The 26,383-nt window shown below is 49.9% G+C and overlaps 1 protein-coding gene across 1 annotated transcript in view; it reads right to left on the reverse strand.

The window, feature by feature from the left end:
* Positions 1-26,383, reverse strand: part of Eng (endoglin) — a 47,292-nt gene that overhangs the window by 13,212 nt on the left and 7,697 nt on the right. The window contains exons 2-9 of the mRNA XM_008825189.3: positions 20,391-20,542; positions 6,027-6,167; positions 4,846-5,011; positions 3,200-3,241; positions 2,930-3,095; positions 2,427-2,553; positions 1,958-2,132; positions 1,607-1,749 (exon numbers count right to left, since the gene is read on the reverse strand). Coding sequence (XP_008823411.1) covers positions 1,607-1,749; positions 1,958-2,132; positions 2,427-2,553; positions 2,930-3,095; positions 3,200-3,241; positions 4,846-5,011; positions 6,027-6,167; positions 20,391-20,542 — 1,112 coding nt within the window. The remainder of the gene's footprint in view (positions 1-1,606; positions 1,750-1,957; positions 2,133-2,426; positions 2,554-2,929; positions 3,096-3,199; positions 3,242-4,845; positions 5,012-6,026; positions 6,168-20,390; positions 20,543-26,383) is intronic.

The raw sequence follows: 26,383 nt of genomic DNA on the forward strand, positions 1-26,383 counted from the left end.
ATGTGCATGTGTGCGTATGTGTGTGTATGTGTGTGTGTGTATGTATGTGCGTATGTGTGTATGTTTGTGTTTGTGTATGTGTGTGTATGTTTGTGTATGTGTGTGTATGTGTGTGGTTATGTGTGTATGTGTGTGTATGTGTGTGTGTGTATGTGTGTGTGTGTGTGTGTGTGTGGTCTATGCATTGTGTGTGCATTTGCAGGTGCACACGGGGTGCATGAGCAGAGGCCAGAAACTGATACCAAGTTTTTTTTTTCTTTTGGTCTTTTTGAAGCAGGGTCTCCCTGTAGCCCCAGCTGGCCTGGAACTTACTATGTAGACCAGGCTGGCCTTGAATTCACAGAGATAGACCTGCCTCTGCCTCCCAAGTGCTGGGACTAGAGGCGTGTGCCACCATGACCAGCTTAAGTTTTTTTTATTTTTTATATAGGGTCTCCTTGTAGTCCCAGCTGGCCTGGAACTCACTATGTAGACCAGGCTGGCCTGGAGCTCACAGAGACCTGCGTGCCTCTGCCTCCCAAGTGCTGGGATGAAAGGTGTGCGCCACCATGCCCGGCTCTATCTTTTTATTATTTTTTTAAAGAATTTATTAATTATTATTGTGTGTGATATGGGGGGTGAGGGTGCATGTGTCATGGCCCACATTTAGAGGAGAGGACAACTTTGTGGAGTTCCTCTCTCCTTCCACCTTTAGGTGGGTTTCAAGGATTGATCTCAGGACCTTAGACTTATGAGCCAAGTGCATTACCCACTGGGCTATCTCACATGACCCATCTCACATGACCCATCCACCTTGCTTTTTGAGACAGAGTTTCTTTTTGTAAAATCTTTTTGAGCCAGGGTCTCTCTGTAGCCCCAGCTGACTTGGAACTTGCTATGTAGACCAAGCTGGCCTTGAACTCACAGAGATCTGCCTGCCTCTGCCTCCGGAGTGCTGGGATTAAAGGCGTGTACCACCATGCCGGGCAAGAGAGAAGGTTTCTTACTGAATTTAAACCTCATTGACTGGCTAGCCATCAAGCCCCAAGGTCCCTCCTTTCTCTGCCTCCTAGTACTGGGGCCTGCTTTTTATGTGAGTGCTAGAGATCTGAACTCAGGTCTTCATGCTCAAGCAACAAGCACTTTACCCACTGAGCCAGCTCCTCAGCCCCATGCATTATTTTTAAAAAATGTTTTATTTAGTTATTATTATTATTATTATTATTATTATTATAATATTGTTTTGAGACAGGGTCTCATGTAACCCAGGCTGGCCTCAAACTTCCTACATAGCTAAGGATGACTTTGAACCTCTATCTTCCTATGTCTACCTACTAAGTGCTGGGATTACAGGCATGTTTCTGTTTGTCTGTCTGTCTGTTTGTTGAAGATAGGGGCAGTGAAGTCCAGGATGATCTGGAGTTGACTGTCCCCTTGGCTCAGCCTCCTGAGTTCTGGGAATACAAATGCACACCACTGTACCAGGCTCAAATTGCATTTCACAAGGCTTGCGGAGGGAAGTGACTTGTCCCCCTGCCTGGGCTTGGCTCCCAAGATTGTTGGGCTAGTAGAGGGACCAGCTAGCTGTTCTTATCAACCTGAGGTGGAGGGAGAGGCCTTGTCTTACCTGCACAAGTTCTTTCCTGAGTGCCAGAGTCAGGAGGTCATTGGCGCACGTTGGCTCAATCAGGGACATGAGGAGCTCAGGACTGCACCTGTCCTTGGGAGGTGTGGTCGGGATTGGTGCAGGTGAGGTCTTTAGCCCACCGCCTGTTGGGGGGTGGGTCAGAGGGGGACAATGGACAATCACTGAGTGCTCACTGTGCACAGAGGTCTTGAATGGCTAGCTCCTCATTACCCTCATGTGGCAAAAGAGGCCAGCAAGGATCAAAGAGACTGGGCTAAGTTCACAGGACAGTGGGGCAAGTGATCCAAGGGAGGTGAGGGAAAGGAGGGCAGGGTCAGGGCTGAAGCTCACCGCAGCTGGAGGCCCTCAGTAAGACATCACTGGCCAGAGGGAGCTCCGCAAAGGAGGCTACTCTGCTGGCGTTGAGCATCCGGGCCTCTCCCAGAAGGCCTTGGCGTGTGTCTGGGAGCACAAAGCCTTTGATGTTTTTTTCTGGAAAGATCTTGACAGAGTATTCACCTGTGGTCTGAAAGTTAGAGAGAGGGAGGCCAGGGCATCAGCTACAGTGACTCCTGTGCTCTGCTCCCAGCTGCTCTTCCCTCTGCCTGTCCACACCCTTCCCCTCAGCTGCTTGTCCTTCAACTCAGTTCAGGGTTCGTCTCAACTCAGTGTGCGTCCTAGCCCATCAGGGAAGGCTTCCTGGAGGAGGTGGCCTCTAAGTGAAGCACTGAAGAAAACCGGTAATAGACAGAGCTGGGGGGCGGGGGCAGAAGGACTGTGGTGCTTCAGGTCTCAGGCTGGGGTGGGCATGCGGGCTTACCCAGATCTGCATGTTGTGGTTGGCATCAATGAGCCAGGACACATAGGAAGGACCTTGCAGGATGAGGACTGCATCAGGATCCCCGGATGTACAGCTCAGTTCCACCTTTACGCTCACTGTCCAGGGCCTGTGGTGAGCAAAGGGCTGGGTCAGCACAGGCCGACCGCCGGCTTGGGTACGGGGACAGTCCTGGCCTCAGTAAGAAGTGGCTGTGCCCGCCCTTAGCCTGGTGTGGTTCTATGGACGAGGGATGGAGGCATGAGTCCACTAGGGGCCTAGAAACAGTGAGGCCTAGACTGTGCTCTGACCTGGCCAGGGCAGGGCTAAATGCAGCAGAATTTGATTGTTTAATAGAGGGTTAGATTGGATGGGGGTGGAGCCTAGATCTAGATAGGGGTGGGGTCTGATTAGGGGCATCGTCTAATGGTGGATGGGATCTGATTGGGGTGGGGTCTCTAGGTCTGATTGGGAAGGACCCAGCTGCCAGAGGCCAGCATCCTTACCCAGCACCAGGGCCTGGCAGGACCCTCAGGATGTGGGCCTCCTTGTGGCCCATTACTCCTTCCAACTGGCAACCTTGGACCTGGGTGGGGGCCTGGGGCTGCCATTCCAGCCTGCTGCCCATGTCCCAGCGCTCTTCCAGGAGGCAGAAGGATGTTAACCTCGGTGCTGTGGAGACGAAACGACAGAGAGCTCTCCCTGACCTCCAGCCAAAGGTGGTGGTGGGGGCATTCAAGACAGAGTCTCATACGTGGGGACATGGGAGGACTTACCTGCAGAGTGGCCCTGAGGGCTCTGGCTCTCCATCTCCTCATCTGTCAACACAGGGTTGATATAAGGGATGAGCCAATGGCACATGTTAGAGATACATCCCACCACCACCCAGCACATCACTCCACTTTAACCTTCCTGTAGCATTGACTAAGACCTGAAATGATAGAATTATTTACCTAAGCCTGCACCTGTCGCCCCAGCTACTCAGGAAGCTAAGGCAGGAGAATCACAAGCTCAAGGCCTACCTGGGATGCACAGAGTTTATTTATCTGTATAAATGGTGTGGTTCTATGGCCTAGGGATAGAGGCATGAGTCTACTAGGGGCTTGTCATCTCCCCCATCGTAGTGACAACACCAGGCAGGCAGAGCTGTACCCAGGTGCCTAGCATAGAACTTGGCACATAGACATACAGTGAGTCATATGGAAGTCTTGGGTTTGGTTTGGGGCTAGTGGTTTCTTGTGTTGGGGTGTGTGTGTGTTTATGTGTGTACACATACGTGTAGGTAGACACCAGAGGTTGATGTCAAGTGTCTTTCTTTTTTTTAACTTAAAAATTTTTTAAAATTTATTTTTATGTATATGAGTGTTTTGCCTGCATGTATATAAGTGCACTTGGGTCGTACAATGCCTGTGGAGGCCAGAAGAGGACGTTGGAGCCCCTGGAGCTGGAGGTAATGTTGTTAGCTGCCATGTGGGTGGTGAGAACCTAACACAGGTCTTCTGTGAGAGCATCCAGTGCTCCTGATCCCTGAGTCAGCTCTCCAGCCTCAATCCGGTGTTCTTCTTAATTGTTCCCAATCTTTCAAAACATGTTTATTTTTATTTCTTTTTGGTCTTTTTTGAGACAGGGTCTCCCAGTAGCCCCTGCTGGCCTGGAACTCCCTATGTATGTAAGTGTACCGTGTGCATGCAATCCCCATGGAGGCCAGAAGATTCCATCAGATCCCCTGAAACTGGAGTTATGGACAGTTGTTAGTCACCTTGTGGGTGCTGGAAACTGAACCTGGGTCCTTTTTGAGAGCAGCCAGTACTCTTAACCGCTGAGTCATGTCCCAGGCCCAATCTTATTTTGGGGGCACAGGATTTCCCACTAAACCTGGAGCTCACAGATTCAGCTGGACTGGCTGGCCAGCAAGCCTCAGGGATCCTCCTGCCTCTACTCCCCCAGTTTTAGGATTACAGTTTCGTGCCATCACACTGGAAACTGTGGTGTTGGGCCTCAAACTCAGGGCTTAATGTTAGGCAGGCACTCCACCAACTGAGCCACATCCTTAGCCCCTTGTGGTAGGGTTTTTTGAGACAGGATCTTCCTGTAGCCCCAGCTGGCCTGGAACTCGCTATATAGACCAGGCTGACCTTGGTCTCACAGAGATCTGCCTGACTCTGCCTCCCGAGTGCTGGCATTAAAGGTGTGCCAGACCTTGCGTGTGCAGGGGTTTTTAAGGTTAAAATAATCTGGCATTTCCTATTGAATATTTGGTGAAGAAGCAATTGCTGTCCCCAAAGGGCACTGTCCAGACATGTGAGACTTAGGGCAGCTCATCCCAGCATGGACTGCAGTGCCCCAGCCTGGAGTCTGCTCAGTGGGCCAGAGAGATCTAATTCCTCCACAACTGAACACAGAGGCGACCGAAGAAGCTGACCTTGGCCCAGCCGGAGGATGACGCTCTTGGGGTCATTTAGTACCGCCACGGAGGTGATTGCGCCCTTTGTAGCAGCCCAGTCAAGGATCTGGCTCTTGGTGGTAAAATGTGGCAGCTGCGTAACATTGAATCCTGGGTATTCTTGGAAGATGACCAGGTTGGGGTTCTGGAGAGACACAGAGTACTGAGTCACTTTCGTCTCAAGCAAGGGGTCAGGGAGTAATCTGGGGAGTCTGCTCAGTCTGTTGATAGAGGTCAGGACTGAGGATGACAAGGCTAGAAGGGTCTGCAGTTAGCCTAGAGCCCCCCAGGTTCCTCTTCTACCACAGCCATGGCTACCTGTCTCTTGTCCGTACATGGCTACTATATATTCTTGTCGGTGCCTCTGTTCCAGCTCCACCCTCACATGAGACACTCATTCAACCCAATTGAACAGTATCACATAGCTACTGTCTATGTCCTTCTGCACTCCTGAGGGCCTGTGAGGGATGTCTGGGTGCCCATCCCTACCCAGTACTTGACACACAGAGGGCGTTGAGACAGTTTTTGGGTACTGGGGATCCTGACATGCCAGCTGCACCTTGATTCCTGCCACCTAGTGGGTGCTCCTGGCACATGGGAAAGGGGGAGGAAGAAATGTATAAAAAATAATGAATGAAAGACAGATAGGGTGGTGCCTGTCCTGGGCATCTCGCCGTTCGGAAAGTAAACATGCCTCAACTGAAGCAATGGAAAGCTTTAACAAATAGCAAGATGAGTCCCCTGGCTGGATGGGGACAGACAATCTGGGTGGATCCAACACTTCACTGTCTCCTTTGGGTTTTCTTGGGCTCTGTTGGGCTAAGTTCAAGTTGGAGAATAGGAAGACTTGCTGGGGAGGCAGTCTGGAGGAGGGAAGAATTCAGAGCAAGCAGTAAGGGCCATTGATTCCCCTCTGACCCTGTGGTTCTGAGATGCTGTGTCCAGTCTGCCTCCATCCCTTGGTCTAGACTCTAGTCCCAGGTCCTGCTCCTCCCTGGGTGTTGTGTCAGGGCCATGGGAGTCAAGGCAGGGCCACTTCGAACCAGGTTGTAAAGAAAAGCAGTAGGGACAGAAGGCCCCAGCTCATGCAGAGGGACACCCGGGGCCTGTCTTGGCTGGCATGGCAGCCTAGCACTCGGAGAAGGGGGTTACACACTCACATAGGTCAAGTGCAGTGGGATTCCTGGGGCCTGGAACTTCACAAGAACAGTCTTGTTTGCAGTGAGGAGCAGCATCACTTCTCGGGGCAAGGTGCTGTTTTGTTTAAATGCCTGAAGGGTCAGCTCCATCTGTGACAAGTCCTAGGAAGGGGCAGGCACACATACACCAGTCAGATTTGCAGGAGTGGGGCAACCACGACTCATTTATGATTGGCTGCCACTCTACAGGCTCTGCTTCCCTTGACTAGCTTCGGTGGTTACCTGTGTGCAGAGTAGTGCGCAGGCTTCTCATGGGCCTGGAAAACACATGCTGAGGGGTCAGAATGATGGCTCAGCAGGTGAAGGTGGGTGCTATCAAGGCTGATGACCCGAGTTCAATACCCAGAACCCACATGGTGGGAGGAGAAACTGACCCATGCAACCTATCCTCTAACCTCCACATGTGTGCTGCGGAACGCACACACACACACACACACACGCACACACACACGCACACATGCACACACACACGCGCACACACACACACACACGCACACGCACACACACACGCACGCACACACACACACACACACACGCACACACACCACACAAGCACAAAATGAATGTAAAAGAAATTTTAAGGATAACTTTTTTATTTTTTATTTTTATTATTTATTTATTTTGGTCTCTTTGAGACAGGGTCTCCCTGTAGCCCCAGCTGGCCTGGAACTTACTGGGCTGGCCTGGAACTCAAAGAGATCCACCTGCCTCTAAAGGGGGGCAACCTTGGGTCTTGGGAAATTGTCCTAGCCATGAACCATGGAATGTGCTAATTCCAGACATTTTTCACCTGGCTAAACTGCTTGTTTTCGCTTCTGTAATCCACTTGCTATTCTGGGTCACCTTGACACACAGCATAAGACCACCCTTGTCATCCTGTTACTGTCTAGCCACCCGATAACTGCTGATTCCAGCTTTCTTACTATACTTGTTATGGCTAGGGAGTTGACTGATTTTAAAATTACAAAGTTGAAGGACCGGGCGTGGTGACGCACGCCTTTAATCAATCACAGTGCTTGGGAGGCAGAGGCAGGAGGATCTTTGTGAGTTCAAGGCCAGCCTGGTCTACATAGTGAGTTCCAGGACAGCTGGGGCTACAAGGAGACCCTGTCTCAAAAAGACCAAAAAAAAAAAATTTACACAGTTGATTGCCAAGTTATATGACTGTATCACTTGTCTGTGTAATGATTGGTTGTTGATTAATAGATTCAAAGTTCCGCTATGTCGTACAAACCTGATTGGTTCACAGATGTCCTGTTTGAATAATATTTCTGTAATCCTATAAAAACTCTGACCCGACAATCATCAGGGCTGTGTCTACTCCCGAGATAGACAGCGCGGCCAGGCGAAAAATAAAATTGACCTTGCTGCTTTTCTTTTTGTTTTAAATATTTTATTTATTATTTTATGTGTATGAGTGTATTGCCTGCATGTATGTGAGTGCACCCGTGTCGTGCAATGCTGCGGAGGTCAGAAGAGGGCTTTGGATTCCCCTGGAACTGGAGTTAAGGACGGTTTGCAGCTGCCGTGTGGGTGCTGGGAATCAAACCCAGGTCCTCTGCAAGAGCAGTCAGTGCTCTTACCCGCTGAGCCATCTCTCCAGACCCAACCTTGCTACTTTTCTTAAAGTGGTGTTGGTGATTTTTTATGAACTCCGTCCTGTAACATCCTGAAACTCACTATGTAGACCAGGCTGGCCTCCAACTCACAAAGATCAGCCTGCCTCTGCCTCCCAAGTGTTGGGATTAAAGGCGTGCACCACCACGCTTGGCCTAGGATAACTTTTTGTTTTTGTCTTTTTGAGACAGGGTCTCCCTGTAGCCCCAGCTGGCCTGGAACTTGCTCTGTAGACCAGGCTGGCCTCGATTTCACAGAGATCCACCTGCCTGGAGCTCCCAAGTACTGGAATTAAAGGTGTGAGCCACCATGCCCAGTTTAAGAATAACCAAGTTAAGGGGTGAACAAATGAGATTAGTCCCTGTCAATCAGAAAGAGGAAGCTCAGCCTGAGCTTTATCCAGTAGTCAGTTAAGATGGACCCTCCCTCCTGACCCCCCTCCCCTCCTCCTTTTCCTCCTGACAGGTTCTTGCTACGTGCCCAGGCTGGCCTCTTGATCTTCCTACTTACCTCAGCCTCCCCAGGGCTGCAGTTGGGCATGTGCCACCATGTCCACTAAGAATCATTTTTATTGAGCATTTGATGCATAATGGGCCTGTGGGCATTTATTTGACTTACCAACCACCCTATGATGGAAGCAGTGACCCCGCCCCACTGTCCTCTCTCCTCCTCTGGTTGTCAGTGTCCCAGGGGGCTGAATGACAGGGTAGGTATTTAGCATGCACAGGCCCCAGGTTCCATTTGCATTTACACACAAACTCATCAATCCCCCAAACAACCTAAGAAGTAGGTACCAGGCTGGACAGATGGCTCAGTGGTTAAGGGCACTGGCCGCTCTTCCAGAGGACCCAGGTTTGGGTCCCAGCACCTAGATAATGGCTAGCAGCTGTTCATAACTCCAGTTCAAGGGGATTTGAAGCTCTCTTCTGGTCTCCACAGGCATTGCATGACACAGACACACTTATATACATGTAGGCAAAACACTCATACCCATAAAAAAATAAAAGTAAAAAAGAGGTAGGTATGGCTGGGCATGATGGCACATACCTATAGTCCCAGCACTCGGGAGGCAGAGGCAGGTGGAGCTCTGTGAGCTCAAGGCCAGCCTGGCCTACATAGTGAGTTCTAGGCCAGCTGGGGCTACAGGGAGAGCCTGTGTCAAAAAGACAAAAACAAAACAAAACTACCGAACAGGCCTGTCACACTTTTTTTCTGTTTTACTCCAAAGAAGTGAAAGAAGGAAGGGATGCCAGACAAAGCTCTTCAAGGCTACTCTGCTCTGCCACAGCCTGAGCCAGTGGCGTGGGAGTGAACCTGGGAGAACCAGGGGGTACAGAGGCTCAGTGCCTTAGAAGCTGCATGGTGCCGCAGAGAACAAAGGCAAACACAAACCTTTCCTGAAACAGACGCCAGTGGTTTCCAGACAAAAGCGTGCAGCCCAACAGCTGACCCCGAAAGTCTCCTCCAAGGCATCCAAAAGGAGAGGACTATTTTACTACTGAGACATCAGTGGAAAGTTTTTGGATCTGCCTTCTAATCCTCTCCTTGTTTCCCCAGCTTATGTCACACAGCCAAAGACAAGCCTTTCAGCCCCTGGAAAAATCTGCTCAGAAAAATTTCCGCTACTCAGTAAATGACCCTGCAATTGCTCTTTGTGTGCAAGCTTGCTCTGAAAAACAACAAAAGGAAAGAGAAATAATATCACTTCATGTTTAATGTTCTTCAAATGACTCTTGTCAGGTTAGTGCCGTGTGTGTGCGCATGTGTGTGCAGGTGCACTAGCCTACGTGTGCACATGTGGAGGCCACAGGCCAATTTTGGGTACCTTCCTTTCCATTTATTTATTTATTTATTATTTATTTATTTATTATTTATTTATTAATTTATTTTGTCTTTTTGAGACAGGGTCTCCCTGTAGCCCCAGTTGGCCTAGAACTTACTATGTAGACCAGGCCTGCCTTGTCTACTGAGTGCTGGGATTAAAGGCATGTGCCACCACACCTGGCTTTAAGTAGGTACTTTAAAAAAAAAGCCACCACACCTGACTTCAATTACATTTTAAAACTCTTAGTGTGTGTGTGTGTGTGTGTGTGTGTGTGTGTGTGTGTGTGTGTCTATAGTGCATGTGTGGAGGTCAGAAGATAACTTTGGGGAATTGGTTTTCTCCTTCCTTGTGGGACCTGGGGGCTCAAATTTAGGTCATCAGGCTTTGTGTCTTTATCCACTGAGCCATCTTACCAGTCCCTAGGTTATTATTCTTAAATAATTATAGCTATTATTAGAGATCAAGTCCACAGTCTTATGTATATTGGGCAAACATTCTACCATTTATAATCATTCCCCAGCCTATATATATATATATGTTTTGTTTTGTTTTTTTGAGACAGGGTCTCCTTGTAGCCCCAACTGGCCTGAAACTTACTATTAGACCATAGTAAGTCTTGATCTCACAGAGACCTACCTGCCTCTGCCTCCTGAGTGCTGGAATTGAAGGCCCACTGTGCTGGATAGCTTTAGTGTCAACTTGACACACCTGGGTTGAGGGAGCCTCAATTGGGGAATTTCCTCTATTGGATTGGCCTGTGGCCATGTCTGAGGGGCATCTTCTTGATGAGTGATGTGGGAGGGCCCAGCCCACTGTGGGTGGTGCCACCCCGGGCAGGTGGGCCTCTGTTGTATAAGAAAGCAGGCTGAGCAGGGGCCAGGGGAGCAAGCCAGTAAGCAGCGTTCCTCCATGGCCTGTGCTCCAGCTCCTGCCTCCAGGTGCCTGCCTGCCCTGAGTTCCTACCTCGGGCTCCCTGATGAACTGTGACCTGGTAAATGTAAGCTGAATAAATCCTTTCCTCCCCAAGTTGGTATTGGTCAGAGTATTTTGTCACAGCAATGGAGAACAAACTAGGACACCCACCATGTGACCCACATTGGCAATGTCAAGAATGAACCAGCCCAGGCGGCCTACCCTCAATGTATATGTATGTACTCGTTTAGCTCAGACGAGGGACTGTGGCTGCACAGCTCTGTGTCTGTATGAAAAGCGCTGCTATTAAAAAGCAACTGTGAAGCCAGGCGTGGTGGTGCACATCTTTAATACCAGCAGAGGGGGGGGGTCTCTGTGAGATCAAGTCCAGCCTGGTCTATGTAGTGAGTTCCAGGGGATCTTGGCTCCAAAAAAAAAAAAAAAAAGCAGTGACCCACATTGGCAATGTCAAGAATGAACCAGCCCAGGCGGCCTACCCTCAATGTATATGTATGTACTCGTTTAGCTCAGACGAGGGACTGTGGCTGCACAGCTCTGTGTCTGTATGAAAAGCGCTGCTATTAAAAAGCAACTGTGAAGCCAGGCGTGGTGGTGCACATCTTTAATACCAGCAGAGGAGGGGGGGTCTCTGTGAGATCAAGTCCAGCCTGGTCTATGTAGTGAGTTCCAGGAGATCTTGGCTCCAAAAAAAAAAAAAAAAACAAATTGTGGGCCAGTAATGTGTCACGGTCCAGCTGAATTCAGACCGGCCCTGTACTGAGCACTGAGCAGACAGTTTACAGATGGGGAAATAGCTCCAGGAGGGAGGTCACCCAGTTGGACTGTAGAGTCAGGAGCCCATGGTACATCAGCCTGTGCTTGAGTGGAGCCTATAGCCCCTGACCACCCTGCAGCTCCCTAGAAGTGAGTTCTCTTCAGTGTCCCAAGGGTCCAGCTGAATTCAGACCGGCCCTGTACTGAGCACTGAGCAGACAGTTTACAGATGGGGAAATAGCTCCAGGAGGGAGGTCACCCAGTTGGACTGTAGAGTCAGGAGCCCATGGTACATCAGCCTGTGCTTGAGTGGAGCCTATAGCCCCTGACCACCCTGCAGCTCCCTAGAAGTGAGTTCTCTTCAGTGTCCCAAGCCAGACTGCCACCAGCCCCATCTGTGTTCCCCTTGACAGACAGGAGACTTCAAAATGCACATATGGTAAATAGATGGGTGCAATGGTTTAGCAGACTGTAGCCAAGAGACAAGAGCACAGGAGTGGACAAGGAGATGTCACCACCCCTGGAAGAGTACACACGGGCAATGGATGCTGGGATGGGAGTTCTGAGCAGATGGAAAGCACCCTAGCAGCTGTCTGACAATAGCTTCTATCCCTCTGTGCCTTGGAGTTTTCATCTAAGAAAAGGGTCCAGGAAGGGCAGAGAACCAAGACAAGGAGGGGCCCTGGAGAGGCAAAGTGAAGAAAGGGAAGTGGAGGTCAGAGTGCGGTCATGCCGGGGGAGACCAGGGGGTCAGCAGGCTGGAACTTCACGACACTTATGACAACTCTCAGCAACTCTTCCAGAATTCACAAAGCAAACCCGCCACTTCACTGTCACCAAGACCTTCCCTTTAGAGGTGGGGGTATGGGGATACTGAAGTCCAAAGAGACGTCACAGTCACAGACCAGGATCACACAGTGCGCAGTGTGGAAACCCAGAGATGCTGGAAAGCAGAGCTCTCGGAGTCTCTATGCTCCCAGTACGGGGCAGCCAGTTACCAGAAAAACCCAGCCAGAGTTTCCACAGCAAACACTTCCCACCCCTCCACTCTGACTCACCATGGTGGTCACTCACATGCACGCTGGTTTCCCTCCTTCCTCTCTGGAGAGGCAAAGAAGGGGCCTGCTTGCCCCCAACGCTGGCTCCCCAATTTCCGGATGGTCTCCCCGGTGTTTTGGGGCCCAGCCAGAGCAACAGACAAGACAACCTCTTGCCCCCAGCCCTGCTGGCCAACATGGGCCTGCCCCACCCCCTCCCTGAGTGGGAGGGCAGGAGATCTGTTGCTATTATTGTGTCAGTTGTCCCATAGATGCCATTGTTAGCCCAGCAGTTGGTGTCGGGAAAAGGGGATTTCGGTGAGGAGGCCCTGAGTCCTAGTAACTACTTATAGAAAGCTGGTGAGGAGGCCCCGAGTCCTGGTAACCACTTATAGAAAGCCACTTCCACCAATTCTTCTAGGAGTGGAGCCTTGGGTCTGCCTGCAGCCCCCACCCTCCAAGGGCCAGTCTAGAGGAGGCCCTGGGTCGGCCTTGGCAGACTCAGCCAGTACACACAGGAAGGGTGGCAGAGAAAAGGGGTCAGAGCCAGGCAGGCCTGAATTCGAATGTGGACTCCATCATTAGCCTGTGGCTCTGGATAGTCACTCTTCCTGTCTGGGCCTCAGTTTCCTGATCTGAAGAATGGGTTGAACAAAGCACTCACTCACATACTTATGAGGATACAGTGTGATTTGGCCTCCTAGCAGGTTGTCCTGGCTAAATGCAGCAAGTCCTTCTGGATCCATCGGTAGATTCTAGTAACCCAGATGGAATTTTTCATATTTGTTTAAAGAGATGGGGCCTTTCTATATTGCCTAGGCTGACCCAGAACTCCTGCATTCAAATGACCCTCCTGCCTCAGTTTCCCAAGTAAATGTGCCACCACAGCTAGCCTAAAGCATTAATTTTGTTTTGAGATGGGATCTCACTGTGCAGCTCAGACTGGCCTTGAACTAAAGATTCCAAGTCCAGGGGCTAGAGAGGTGGCTCAGCAGTTAAGAGCACTGACTGCTCTTGCAGAAGACCTGGGTTTGAGTCCCAGCACCCACATGGCAGCTACGAACCGTCCTTAACTCCAGTTCCAGGGAAATCCAAAGCCCTCTTCTGACCTCTGCAGCATTGCATGACGCGGATGCACTCACATACATGCAGGCAATACACTCATAACACATAAAATAAAAATAATGAAACATTAAAAAAAATTTCCAAGTCCTAGATCACTGGTGTGTGTCATTATGCCTGCCTCCCCAAAATACTGTTAAGGAAATTGCTTCTGAGCTGAGTGTGGTGGCACCGGCCTATAATCCAAGGACTTGGAAGGCAGAGGAAGGAGGACCGCTGTAGGTTTGAGGTCAGCCTGGTCTACATAGTGAGCAGCCAAGGCTACATAGCAAGACTCTGTCCAAAAAAAAAAAAAAGATAGAAGGGAAAAATTACATGTGTTCTGAACATGTGCGGTGTGTATGCTTTGACCTCCCCCTGCCCCCGTGCATGCTTACATGCATGTGTATACATGTATGTGCCTGTGCATGTGGAAGTCTGAGGACAACCTCAAGTGTCCTTCCTTAGGTAGCATCCACTTTTTTTTAGCTGGGTCTCTCACTGGCATGGTACCCACCAAGTAGGCTACGCTAACTGCCGAGGAAGTTCTAAGAACTGACCCGTCTCTCCAGTGCTGGGATCACAAGTATCTTCTCTTTCTTTTTAAATGTAAGTTCTGGGGATTGAAGTTGTACAAGGCAAGGATACTTTACTCACTGAGCTATTGCCCAGCCTACTTGCCTGCCTGCCTTCCTTTCTTCCTAGGCTGCTCTGGAACCTGATAGTCTCTCCTCCCTCAGCCTCCCGAAGCTCTGAGAGGACAGGTTTTATACCAGCTTTAGTAGCTTGACTTTCTTTGGAAACAGGTTGTCCTGGAACTCACTATGTAGACCAGGCTGTCCTAGAACTCACTATGTAGTTTCAGGCTAGCTTAAAACACACAAAGATTCATTTGTCCCTGTCTCCCAAGTAGCTGGATTAAAGGTGTGGGCTACTATGCCTGCTTTTTTTTTTTAAATACTATATTGATTATTTTATGTGTATGAGTGTAGTGCCTGCATGTAGGTAAGTGTACCCATGTGTACAGTGCCTGTGGAGGACGGAAAAGGCTGTCGGATCCCCTGGAATTGGAGTTATAGACAGTTGTTAGCTGCCATGTGGGTGCTGGGAATCGAACCCAGGTCCTCTGTGAGAACAGTGTTCTTAACCGCTGAGCCATCCCTCCAGCCCCAAGATTTATTTTTATTTATGTATATGTGAATGTATACATGTATACCACATGCGTTGGGGTGCCCATGGAGGCCAGAAGAGGGCCTTGGATCCCCTGGAGCTGGAGTTGCAGGGAGTTGTGAGCTGCTGGGAATTGAATCCCCATCTTCTGGAAGAGCAGCAAGCCCTCTTAACCACAGAGCCATCCCTCCAGCTCCAGGAGTTTGACTTTCAGTCCCCTCTTGCATGTTCATTCAGAGGAGCTCCATAGTTTAGGGGCTGAGGTAGTGGGTGTCAAAGGTGGGTCACAGCTATCAAAGACTGAGACACACTACGCTTCCTTTCCCTAGTCCTCCATCTGTGTCAGGAGTTGTATGGCCCTGGATTCCAATCTGCCTCCTGGGGGTGGGGGTGGGGGAATCCCAGCTTCTGGTTGCAATAGGGGCTTCCAGATCCCCTGCAGAGGGGTACTGTCTTCAGTTGAGATCCCCTAGTTCCTAGTCTTTCTGATGGTTAGCACAGGCCCTCTGTGCTTCCCCAGCTCTGCCTGCCTGGGAAGCCAGCACTGCTGCTTCTGTGCCCTACAGGAAGGCACAGCTCTGTCCTAGCAGCTTGGCAGAGAACAAAATTAACATCCCCAGGTGACCAAACTGAACGTGATTCCAGCAAGCCCTCGGGTGGCAATGCATGCAGCCACACGCATCTCCTTCCTTCTGTCTGTTCCCTATCTACCCATCTGTCCATCCAGCCAGCAGATTTCTACTCCTAGATTGACTCGGAGCTGAAGCTGGGATGATGAGAGACCACCCTGCCTGGCCACCTGACCCTGATCCAAGCCTCTTCCCCAACCTGCTGGTCAGACAGAGGACACAAAGGCAGCTCTAACCCCAGTACCTCCCCCCCATTCTCTTCATCCTGTTCCTGACAGCACAGCAAGAATGCTTATGTGTCCACCTGAGGAAAGCCCAGCCCAGGCTCCTGAGCTGTGCCGTGCCTGCCCCAGAGCCGACTGTGCCACCCCTTAGGGTAAAGGAAAGCTCCCATCAGCCCAGCAGTGCAAAGCGAGGCCCCTGCAGGCTGGGGCAGAGGCTCGGCACCGAGTGAGGAGCTCAGGGGTACTGGGTACCCTCAGTAGGGTCTGGAGTATGAGACAGAGGTTCCAGGTAGGCACAATCCGTCCATATGGCACCATGGAGAAGGGTGAGAAGCTGCTTATTATGGCCCTACCTCTAAGAGCCACCCTGCCTTCCACAGCCCCTCATAGCGTCCCTGGATGGTCTGGGGAAGCCTTCGGGGGTTCCTCCCGGCTCACTCACTGCTTCATCAGTTCTCCTTTCCCCTCTGATTAGGCATGAGTCAGAGTCTGGCTGCTTCCTCTCTTTAGGGGTGGGCTCCCCGAGTTTGCCCAGGAGGAGTGAATGGGCAGCCAATTCAGCCTGACTACCCAGGGGTGGTTAGGAAGGCAGCAGAGCAGCACAGTCAGCCTGACGGGAATCGTTGAGACAGCAGGCCTGTTTCCTGTCTCGAAGGTCAGGATGTGACCCTAGGCCCTCTCCTGGAATCCAGGCTCCAGCCTGCCCTTTGGAGACTCAGAGAGATAAAACCCTCGCCCACTTTCCTGGGGTTCTTGGCTGTCACCACTCATCTGCCACCCCCATACAGGAAACCTAAGGGATCTGAAGCCATCTCTCTGTGCTGGGAAACGGCAAAGACAACCATAGGTCAGTGAATGCAGCAATGTCCCCACTAGGGATGCCAGCCCATGACTGTGGGCCTTTGCACATGCTATGCTTGCTTGATGCCACTGCTCTCTAGCTAGACAGAGATCCTTTCTTTCTCTTTTCTTGGTTTTTTAAAAAAATTCATGTGTATGAGTGTTTTGCCTCCATGTATGTAAGTGCACCTGGAGAGGCCAGAAAACGGCATCAGATCCCCTGGAAATGGAGTTACTGACAGTTGTTAGCTGCCACCAGCATACTGGGAACCAAACCCAGGTCCTCTGCAAGAGCAGTCAGTGCTCTTAGCCATTGAGCCATCTCACCAGCCCCCTCTTTTTCCTGTTTTGAGACAATATCTTATGTAGCCCAGGCTGGCCTCAAACTCACTTTCCAGCCTAGGATGACCTTGAACTTCTATATTTTTTATTTTATTTCTAATTATGTATCTGTATGTGGGTCTGTGCATTTGTGTGTGGGTGCCCAGAGGCCAGGAGGGGATGTTAGACCCACTGGAACTAGAGTTACAGACAGTCGTGAGCTGATTCCACCAGAACTAAAGTTACAGGCAGTTGTGAGCTGCCTGATGTGGGTGCTAGGAATCGAACTCTGGTTCTCTGCAAGAGCTGCAATTACTCTTAACCACTAAGTCATCACTCTAGCTAGAACTTGAACTTCCAACCCTCTTGCCTCTACCTCCTAAGTGCTGTGCCACCATGCCTGGTACTAGGAATCAAACCTAAGGCTTCATGTATGCTAGGCAAGCCCTCTACCAACTGGGCCACACTCCAGCTCCTGGAGCCTTTGCCCTAAATCTTTTTCCTTCACATTCAGCAGTTACCCTCCTGTTACCCACAGCCCTTTATACCCCCCATTCCAATGCAAATTCTACCAGTCAACTGCAGGGCAGCCCATGTCCACCTTCCTGGCCTGTGAGTAACTAGTTTTATTTCCTATCCACATCTTCCATGTCTACCATAGGGTGGGCACATAGCAAGTCCCTGGGTAGAGATGGTGGCAAGGGACTGTTGACTATGGACTCCATTCTTGGAGGCTGCCGAAGAGGAAGGTGCCTCTCAGGCAAGACACAGGTGTTCCTCAGTGGTCATAGCACCGAGGTTGGGCAGGACCACGGACACCAGCCTTGGGACAAGGAGGCTAGGTGCTCCATGATTCTGGCCCCCAGTTAGCTTGTCTGAAAAAGGAGCTGCAGCCTCTGCCTTGTGTTCTCTGAAGGCTTCAAACTAGTTTGTGGTTCAAATACGTGGTTTTATTTATTTATTATTTATTTACTTAGTCTTTTTGAGACAGCGACTCCCTGTAGCCCCAGCTGGCCTGGAACTCACTATGTAGACCAGGCTGGCCTCGAACTCACAAAGATCCACCTGCCTCTGCCTCCCGAGTGCTGGGATTAAAGGCGTGTACCACCACGCCTGGCATAGTTAGGTGATTTGAAACCTGTACCATGCTCAGATACTTAAGAAACAAAGCCCAGAAAGAAGAAATGACAGTAACAACAACCACACCTGCCAAACAAGAGCCTTCACTCTGGGCAGACTCTGTGCTCTGTATTTTGCCTGCATTTCCCCCCCTCAAGTCTCATAGTAACTCTGTGAGGTAGGAATGATTATCATCATCTCCATGTTTCCGTGGGAAGACCAAAGTTCACACAGGTCGGGTCGCGAACAAAGTGATACAGCCGTGACGTTAGCCAAAGTTGGAGGACTGTTTGGATCTAGAAACGGTGTTCTTTGTTCTTTGTTTTTTGAGCAGCCTCTTACTATGTTGACTTGTAGGCACAAGCCATCTTGCCTCAGTCTCTTGGGTATCTGCGATTTCAGGTACATGCCATAGCATTCAGCTAGAACCTGTGTTCCTAACCCCTGCATCAAGGCCATTCTTTAATGCATTCATTCATACAAATATGCATTCATTCATGCCTTCAACTGTTATTTGGAATACACCAAGCTCTGAGTCAGATTTTACAGTTCCATTAATAATTCTTGGGTGAGCCTCTGAGTCCCAAAACAAGTATCAAGGGTTCACCCTCTGCATCCACGGCACTGTGCAAGATGCACATCGGCGACAGGTCCAGGGCTGGGTCCCGGATCTCCTGGATACCAGATTTCTCCTCTACCCCCTCAAAAGCATGTCCCTTGGAGCCCCACAACTGAAGTCTAGCTCCCTGGGTTAGAAGTCATCTGATCTGTGTACTGAGTTCTCTGCAAGAGGCAGAGGGTAACAAGCAGATTCTGATGTCACAAACTGGAATCAGTGGACTATGACATGAGTTACTGTGGTACCCCACCACACCCCCAAAAAACCCTCCATTGATTGTCATTGCTCATAGATTAAAAAACAAAAACAAAACAAGCTCCTTAATGAGGTGACAGTTCTATTTCCCCAGTTCTGCTCCAAGGTGACTCCCTCACCTCTACATGAATTCTCCTCTGCTGTGTCCACTGCTTATGGCACTTGGGGAGGTCCTGGCCCCTCTGTGTTGTCACTTCTTTCAGGAAGCCCCGTCTAAGCCCTTAGCAGCTTGTGGACCCTGCCCTATGCTCCCTGCCAGTATATGAGCCCCTGAGTCCTGGCTGTCTGTCTACACACCTGTCTCCCATATACCTGGGTATCTGACTGGGGCCTTCCTCTGAGCAGGCCTACTGTTGAGTGGTCAGGGTTAGGGGAGCCCAATCACCAGAAGAGGTGCAGGGCTCTGAACATCAGAACAAGAAAAATAAACTTAGAGAGGGCAATCTTATTTTTCCATATCATTATCAAATTTGAAAAAAATTGCAGTGTCTGTGAAAGCCACTTAAAATGTGTTTGGTGCTATCTGTGTCTTAGAGATTATCAAAGTCCACAGTCCTTATGGTAGGCATGGCCCCCTGATATTGGGGGTCTAGGCACCTTCTTATCACTGCACAAATGCAGGGCAACTCAACAGTTCTGGGAGAAGGCTGACCACAAATTTACCCGATGCTGCTAATTCATTCACTGATGTGAGGCCACATCAGCCAGGTGTGGAATGTAGCATGGCAGGTCAACGCCACATGAACTCTGAGATGCACTGGGGAGCCAGGTGGTAGCCTGGCCCTGGGGTCCCTGGGATTCTGGCATGACCTCTGGCCTTGGACCTCTGTTTCGCCTCTGAAAACCAGACTCAGTTTCCTCCTCCAAGAAGTGAGGATAGCAATAGATCCTGGCAGACGGGCCTTTGAGAGGTTGAATGTACATAAGACATGCTAGAGCTGTATAGCTCAGTTGGTAGAGTGCTTGCCTAGCATGAGGATCTGGGTTTGATGCTCAGTACATCATAACCAAGCGTGGTGGCATGTGCCTATGGTTCCAGTCCTTAGGGGTAGAGGCAGGAGGATCAAGAGTTCAAATCATCCTCAGCTATATAGCAACTTTGAGGCTAGTCTGGGCTACATGAAATGCTATCTCAAGGGGCTGGAGAGATGGCTCAGCGGTTAAGAGCAGTGACTGGTCTTGCAGAGGACCTGAGTTTGAGTCCCAGCACCCACATGGCAGATAACAACTGTCTGATACTCCAGTTCCAGGAGATACAATACCCTCTCTGACCTCCACAGGGCATCGCATGACACTGATGTACTTGTATACACGCAGGTAATACACTCATACACATAAAATAAAAATAATAAATAAAAAGTATAAGATGCCCGATGGGAGGGAGGCTGGAGCTCAACAAAGAAGCCCTTTCTCCAAGGCACAGCTTAGCGTGGAGTCATATCCTCCAAGAGGCTATGAGAGCCCATCGCTGGAGGTGCTCAGACACCTGCTCTCCTGGCCCATCCTTACACACTCACTTTGGATCTTTCTCACCAGCATCATGTTATTTTATTCATTTATTGTGTGTGGTGCTTGCCAGGGTAATTTCTCTACTTTCACAATGTGGGTTCAGGGGATCGAACTGAAGTCATCATGCTTGGTGACAACTCGCTGGCCCATCTCACTGGTTCTCCACTAGATCTTGGCAGGATCTCCCAAAGATTGCCCTTACTACCAAAAGGCTACCTCTTCTGAGTCCCCCAGGGATATCCCATCAGTTTCATGCCTGGGACCCTGATAAAGCCTCTATCCCTGTCCTAGCAATAGCCACATTAAGGCACCCTTCTTCCTGTGGCCCCTCAGCTCCCTGTGGGTCCCCACCCAATCTGCTATAGGTACTCACAGTTGAAAATTCCAGGAAGAGGATGTGGACTTCAAGCACAGCATTGGGAACCTGAGCGACACAGCCTTCTAAGACCTGGCTGGTGGTGTATGTCACCTCACCCTTCGTGAGGTCCACAGGCTGTAGATCACAGTGGACTCTTTCTGCAAGACCTGATGATAAAGCAAAGTGGGAAAAGAGGGTCAGATAAGAATGAGGAGCTGGGAATGTAACTCAGTGGTAGAACACTTGCCTAGGATGGGCCAGGTCCTAGGTTCAATTTCTAGCACTGAAAAGAAAAAAAAAAAGAAAGAAAGAAAAAAATTAACATGTTCTTTTTGAGACAAAGTCTAAAGCAGCCCAGGCTGGCCTTAAGTATGTTATGCAGCCAGTGCTGGGTGTGGTGGTGCACACCTTTAATCCCAGCACTTGGGAGGTAGAGGCAGGCGGATCTTTGTGAGATCAAAGTCAGCCTTGTCTGCATGGCAAGTTCCAGGCCATCTGGGGCTACAGGGAGACCCTGTCTCAAAAAAGAACAAACAAAACAAAACATAACAAGTTATATAGCCGAGGATGACTTTAACCTCCTGATTCTCCAGCCTCTATGTTCCAAAGGCTGGGAATCCAGGTGTGAGCCATCATCACATCTGGCTACAATCACATTCAATTTCTGAGCATTTCCTAGGTATTTGGTATGAACTCAGGGCTCAAGGTTTCAAAGCATCTTCTTCCTGGCTACCCTACGTGGTAGATACTATCTCATCTATCCCACAGATGAAGAAACTGAGACTCGGGCGGAAGTCCTTCCCAAGGTCTTCCCCAGTGCTGCTGGGTATAAGGTTGAAAGATAAAAGTCAAGATACTAGTTAAGTTTGAATTTCAGATAATCAGGAATCATTTTTTAAAGTGTAAGTATATCTCAACCACCACAAAGGTTATATTAATGCTACAAAAACTTTTATTGTTTATCTAAAATTCAAATTGAGTAGGATATCCACTGTTTTTATTTGCTGCATCTAAGGACCCAGGGCTCATGATGGTCATCCCCCTCCCCCAAGTCTCAAGGTGGGGTCAGATCAAAAGAAGGTAGGAATCAAGAGTCAAAGCCTATCCTCTCCTACCTCAAGCTGGCCCCAGAGGGCTGGTTCTGGAGAGGGTTGGGAGTTTCCTGCCCCAGGAGGAGCCAAGAGGGTGGCCAGGTTGGAAGGAGGCTGTGGAACAGTCTTAGGAGTAGGCCTCAGAGGAGGCCTGCAAAAGCAGGTCCCAAGGGAGCGCAATGGAATTTCACCCTGAACCAGCAGAGGAGGAAGAGGAAATGAGGCCCCTACACCTCGACCTAAGGAATGTGCCGAGGGGGAAGGGGGGCTGTAGAGGAGGGAAGGAGGACAGAGAAGGGGAGACTGTTTGGAAGTTTGTGTCTCCATCTTGTCGCGTTCCTTTCCTGTTTTCTTGGAGATCAAAGATGGGCGCGGAGGGCCTGGCTTCACATCCAGCTGACGCCAGCACTGCGGAGGAGGGCAGGCTGGCTCCTCCTGAACCCCAGGCTGACTGTAGCCTGGCCTGCCTCCTTCCCCACCTTTGGACAGCTTGTTGGGCCCAGACACTCTGAGGCCAGAGAAGATGGTCACCTTGAGCCATGCCAACACGGTCCCTCAGCTCCATCTTGGGAAAAGGATGGGACAGGTACAATTGGCTTCTGTGGGAACCCAAGGCTTATCAGCCATTGATCTGGTCCCATCCTGGGTGTGCTAGGGACATAAGGTGTGCCTGAGTAATGCAACATTTCAATTCGAAGCAAGGTCCTGGGAGCCAGGCCCTACACCCAGTGCTGACTGGCTGTGTGGTTTTGAGGAAGGAGTTCAGCACCTAGGGCTTTAGCTTCCTGGCCTGTACAATGGCAGTAAGAAAAGAACCCACAGAGCCCCGCAGGTTGTTGGGAGGACTCTGTGAGGTACACATGATAGCTCTTTTTTGTAGTTTTCTTGCCTGTAGTCACTGTAAAAGGTGACTGTTTAAGGGCTGGGGTGAAATAAGGGGATGGGCCAATTCACTGAGGTTTCCCTCACCCCAACAGACTCAAGGGCTGGATCCCTCTGCTGTTTCATTCCCTTCTGATCGACCGTCCGCCTAGTTCTGAGACTAGCTCGTAGGTTGGTTAGCTGCTTCTACCCAGATAGAGAGACAGACCTGGAGAGGCAGGGAATGCATTGCCAAGGTCACACAACATATGGCTGACCCTTTGAGTCCCCAGTGCCTCTCCCCGCATGACCCAGGATCTGGCCTACAGATCTTTGGACTTTCCCTGCCCCCTTCCCAGACTTCCAGGAACCCCAGTTCCTCCAGCCTTGCCGGCTGCCTGGGGCCTGCCTCCTCCATGCCGTCAGCGTCAGCGGGAGAGGCCACGGGCCTGGCCATTATGTAATGATCAGATAACAGGCCAGGCTGGGAGATCAGATAAGAGGCCCATTTATTTTGGGGCCTTTTCGAATCCTGGTTGCCCCCACCCTGCAGACGAGAATAGGGAGACAGGAGGGAGTGTGACGCCTGGGCCTGTCTCTCGAGGAGCCCAAGGCGGGCCCAGACCGCCAAAAACAATCCCCTGGCACCAAGGGAAATTCTGGGCCTCCAGGGACCAGTCAGGGGAGGCGCCGCTGGGGACCTGAAGGAGGTACCCTTGGAGAACTGGGTGACCTCCTGAGTGAGACTCTGAGACTCTCCTCCCATCCCTCCTCCTCTTTCCCCACCTACAAACACAGGGCAGCACACACCCAGCCCCCACCCCACCACAAATGGCTCTAGGAGGCCTAGAGAGAAAGGTAAAGCCAGGTGTGGTGGCACACAACTTTTTTTTTTGAGACAGGGTTTCCCTATAGCCCCGGCTGACCTGGAACTCACTACGTAGACCAGGCTAGCCTAGAACTCACAGAGATCCTTGAACTCACAGAGATCTCTGCACCTCACAGTGAGTGCAGGTGTTTCATCCCAGCACTTGGGAGGCAGAATCTCTGAGCAAGCAAACTACCTCTGGAACCAGATGGTCTGGGTCATGTACTAGACCAGCCTCTTCAAAGGCTGGTCAACTTGAGTAATAGCCAACTTATCTGAGCCTCATCCTGAGTTTACCAAGGATTACAGAATGCCTGGGCCTCAATTTCCCCATCTGCAGGCATGATAATCCTCACAGACACTTTCCTCATACTCCCTGTGAGCCAAAGCACTCTCTGGATCTTTGGACTATTTAATTTCCTGGATCCTCGAAGCAGACCTTGGAGGTCAGTGGTTCGTATGCCCATTTTACAGGTGGTTAGGGAGACTAAAGAGCTTGCTCTAGGAGACCCAGATACTTAGTGGCGGGACCTGGACTTGAACTCCAAGGGTCCAGTTCTAGCACCCAGCATGCACTTGGTGTGCTGGTGTGCAAGTCAGTACTGATGTGTTCTGATGCATCACGTACTTGCATGATGGAGGAACTTCCTCAGCTGAGGTACCCTCTTCCAAGTGAGTCAAATTGACAACTGAGCTAACTACGACACCATAGGTGCCGTGAATATCTGTGACACCAGGAAAGATGCTTTCTGATAAAGGTCTCCTTCAGTCACCCCACCACCCACCCTGCCACCCTCTACTCCCTTCCAGTAACAGCCTCACAGATGTCCCAGCTCCCAGTCAGGACACAACAAGGCCCGGCTCTTCCATTGCCTGTGTCTTTCCCATGGTTTCCAGATGTCCTCAGGGTCAGGTTCACATAACAGTAGCCTAAAGTAGAGTCAAAAGGAATGTGTGTGTGTGTGTGTGTGTGTGTGTGGTGGGGGGCAGTTATGACAGATGCCAAAGGTTCCCATTTTAAGTCTACTATCCTCCAGGTTCCTTTCCATGTCTTGGTGTTACAATCTGTAGAATGGTGAGCATGTCCCTAAGATGTCACATGCATAGAGCTAAGCTGGGTCCTGATGAGTAGAGGCAGCTCAGCAACTGGCAATTCCTATGGTATCCAGTCACTGGAGAGATGGGCTTTTCCTTAAAACACATCTTGCCTCTTGCCTTTGCCATTTTTTAGACCAATGATAATCCTTTAAGATTTATTTATTTTTGTTTATGTGTGTGTTTACTTACATGTATATATGTATACTACATGCATGCCTGGCACCTGCAGAGGCCAAAAGAGGGTGCCAGATCCCCTGGAACTTGAGTTACAGTTATAAACTGTCATGTGGGTGCTGGAAACTAATCCTGGGTCCTCTGCAAGAGCAGCAAGTGCTCTTAACCACTGAGCCATCTCTTTAGCTGGCTCTCAATAACTGTCCTTTATTGACTCCCTGGCCGACTTGTAGTCATTCTTCAAAACTCTATTATGGTGGCTGGAGAGATGGCTCTGCAGTTAAGAGCACTGGCTGCTCTTGCAGAGGACCCAAGTTCAGTTCCCAGCACCCACATGGTGACTAGCAGACGTCCATAACTCTAGTTCCAGGGGACTCTGACGCCCTCTTCTGACCGACCTCTGTGGGCCTTGCACAACATGGGTGCGCTGATAGGCATGCAGGCAATACACTAATACACATAAATTCTATTATGGAACTCTCCTTGGAATGATCCCATCCATGCCTGGATGTCCTAGAATCACATGCTTAGGTGGGACTTTGTTGTTGTATTTGTTTGTTTGTTTGATAGGTGGGTTGGGGCTGTTTGCTTTAATTTTTATGTATATGTATACATGGGCATGTGAGGGTCATGTGTATGCATGTGTGTGTTTGTGTGTGTGTGCGCGTGTGTGTAAGCCGGAAATCAAACTCAGGTGTCCTTTCTCAGGAGTCCTCTGCCTTCTTTTTTGTTTTGTTTTTGTTCTTTGAGATCAAGTCTCACTAGGTAGCCTAGGCTAACCTTGAACACACAGAGATCTGCCTGCCTCTGCCACAGGAGTGCTGCGTTAATGACATGATTATTGTATTTTGAGACAGTGTCACTCATTGGCCTGGAGCTCCCCGAGTAGGCTAGGCTGGCTGGCAGTGAGCCCCAAGGAGCCTCCCGTCTCCTCCTGACCAGAACATCACCATACCCAGCTTTTTTGTGTGGTTCTAAGGCATCGAACGCAGGCCCTCAATGTCTGAGTGGTAAGCACTTTACTGAGTCTCTCCCAGCCTTATTCTTAATTTTTTTTGTGTTGTCGTTTGTTTTTTCAGACAGAGTCTTCCTGTAGTCCCAGCTGGCCTGGAACTCACCATGTAGATAAGGCTGGTCTCAATCTCACAGAGATCTGCCTGCCTCCCAAGTGCTAGGATTAAAGGCATGGCTTTTATTTTATTTATTTATTTATTTATTTATTTATTTATTTATTATTTGTTTTTGTTTTTTGAGACAGTGTCTCTCTGTAGCCCCAACTGTCCTGGAACTCACTATGTAGACCAGGCTGGCCTTGAGCTCACAAAGATCTGCCTGCCTCTGCCTCCTAAGTGTTGGGATTAAAGGTGTGTGCCACCATGCCTGGCATGGCTTTTATTTATTTTATTTTTTTATTTTTATTTCTTTGTCTTTTTTTGAGACAGCATCTCCCTATAGCCCCAGCTGTCCTGGAACTCACTATGTAGACCAGGCCAGCCTTGAACTCACAGAGATCCGCCTGCCTCTGCCCACCCCCCCCAAGTGCTGGGATTAAAGGCGTGTGCCACCACGCCTGGTGGCTTTTATTTTTTAAGGTGTCTCAACTAGTGGTGTTTTCATGAGGCTCAAACAATGCAGGTAATAGCTTTTTATTTATTTATTTATTTATTTATTTATTTATTTTGGTCTTTTTGAGACAGGGTCTCCCTGTAGTCCCAGTTGGCCTGGAACTCACTATGTAGACCAGACTGGCCTTGAACTCACAGAGATCTGCCTGCCTCTACTTCCCAAGTGCTGGGATTAAAGGTGTGCCCACCATACCTGGCTTTTTTTTTGTTTGTTTGTCTTTTTGAGACAGGGTCTCCCTGTAGCCCCAGCTGTCCTGGAACTCACTATGTAGACCAGGCTGGCCTTGAACT

Source organism: Nannospalax galili, unplaced genomic scaffold (assembly GCF_000622305.1).
Source record: "Nannospalax galili isolate Female #2095 unplaced genomic scaffold, S.galili_v1.0 scaffold290, whole genome shotgun sequence".
Classification (NCBI taxonomy): Eukaryota; Metazoa; Chordata; class Mammalia; order Rodentia; family Spalacidae; genus Nannospalax; species Nannospalax galili.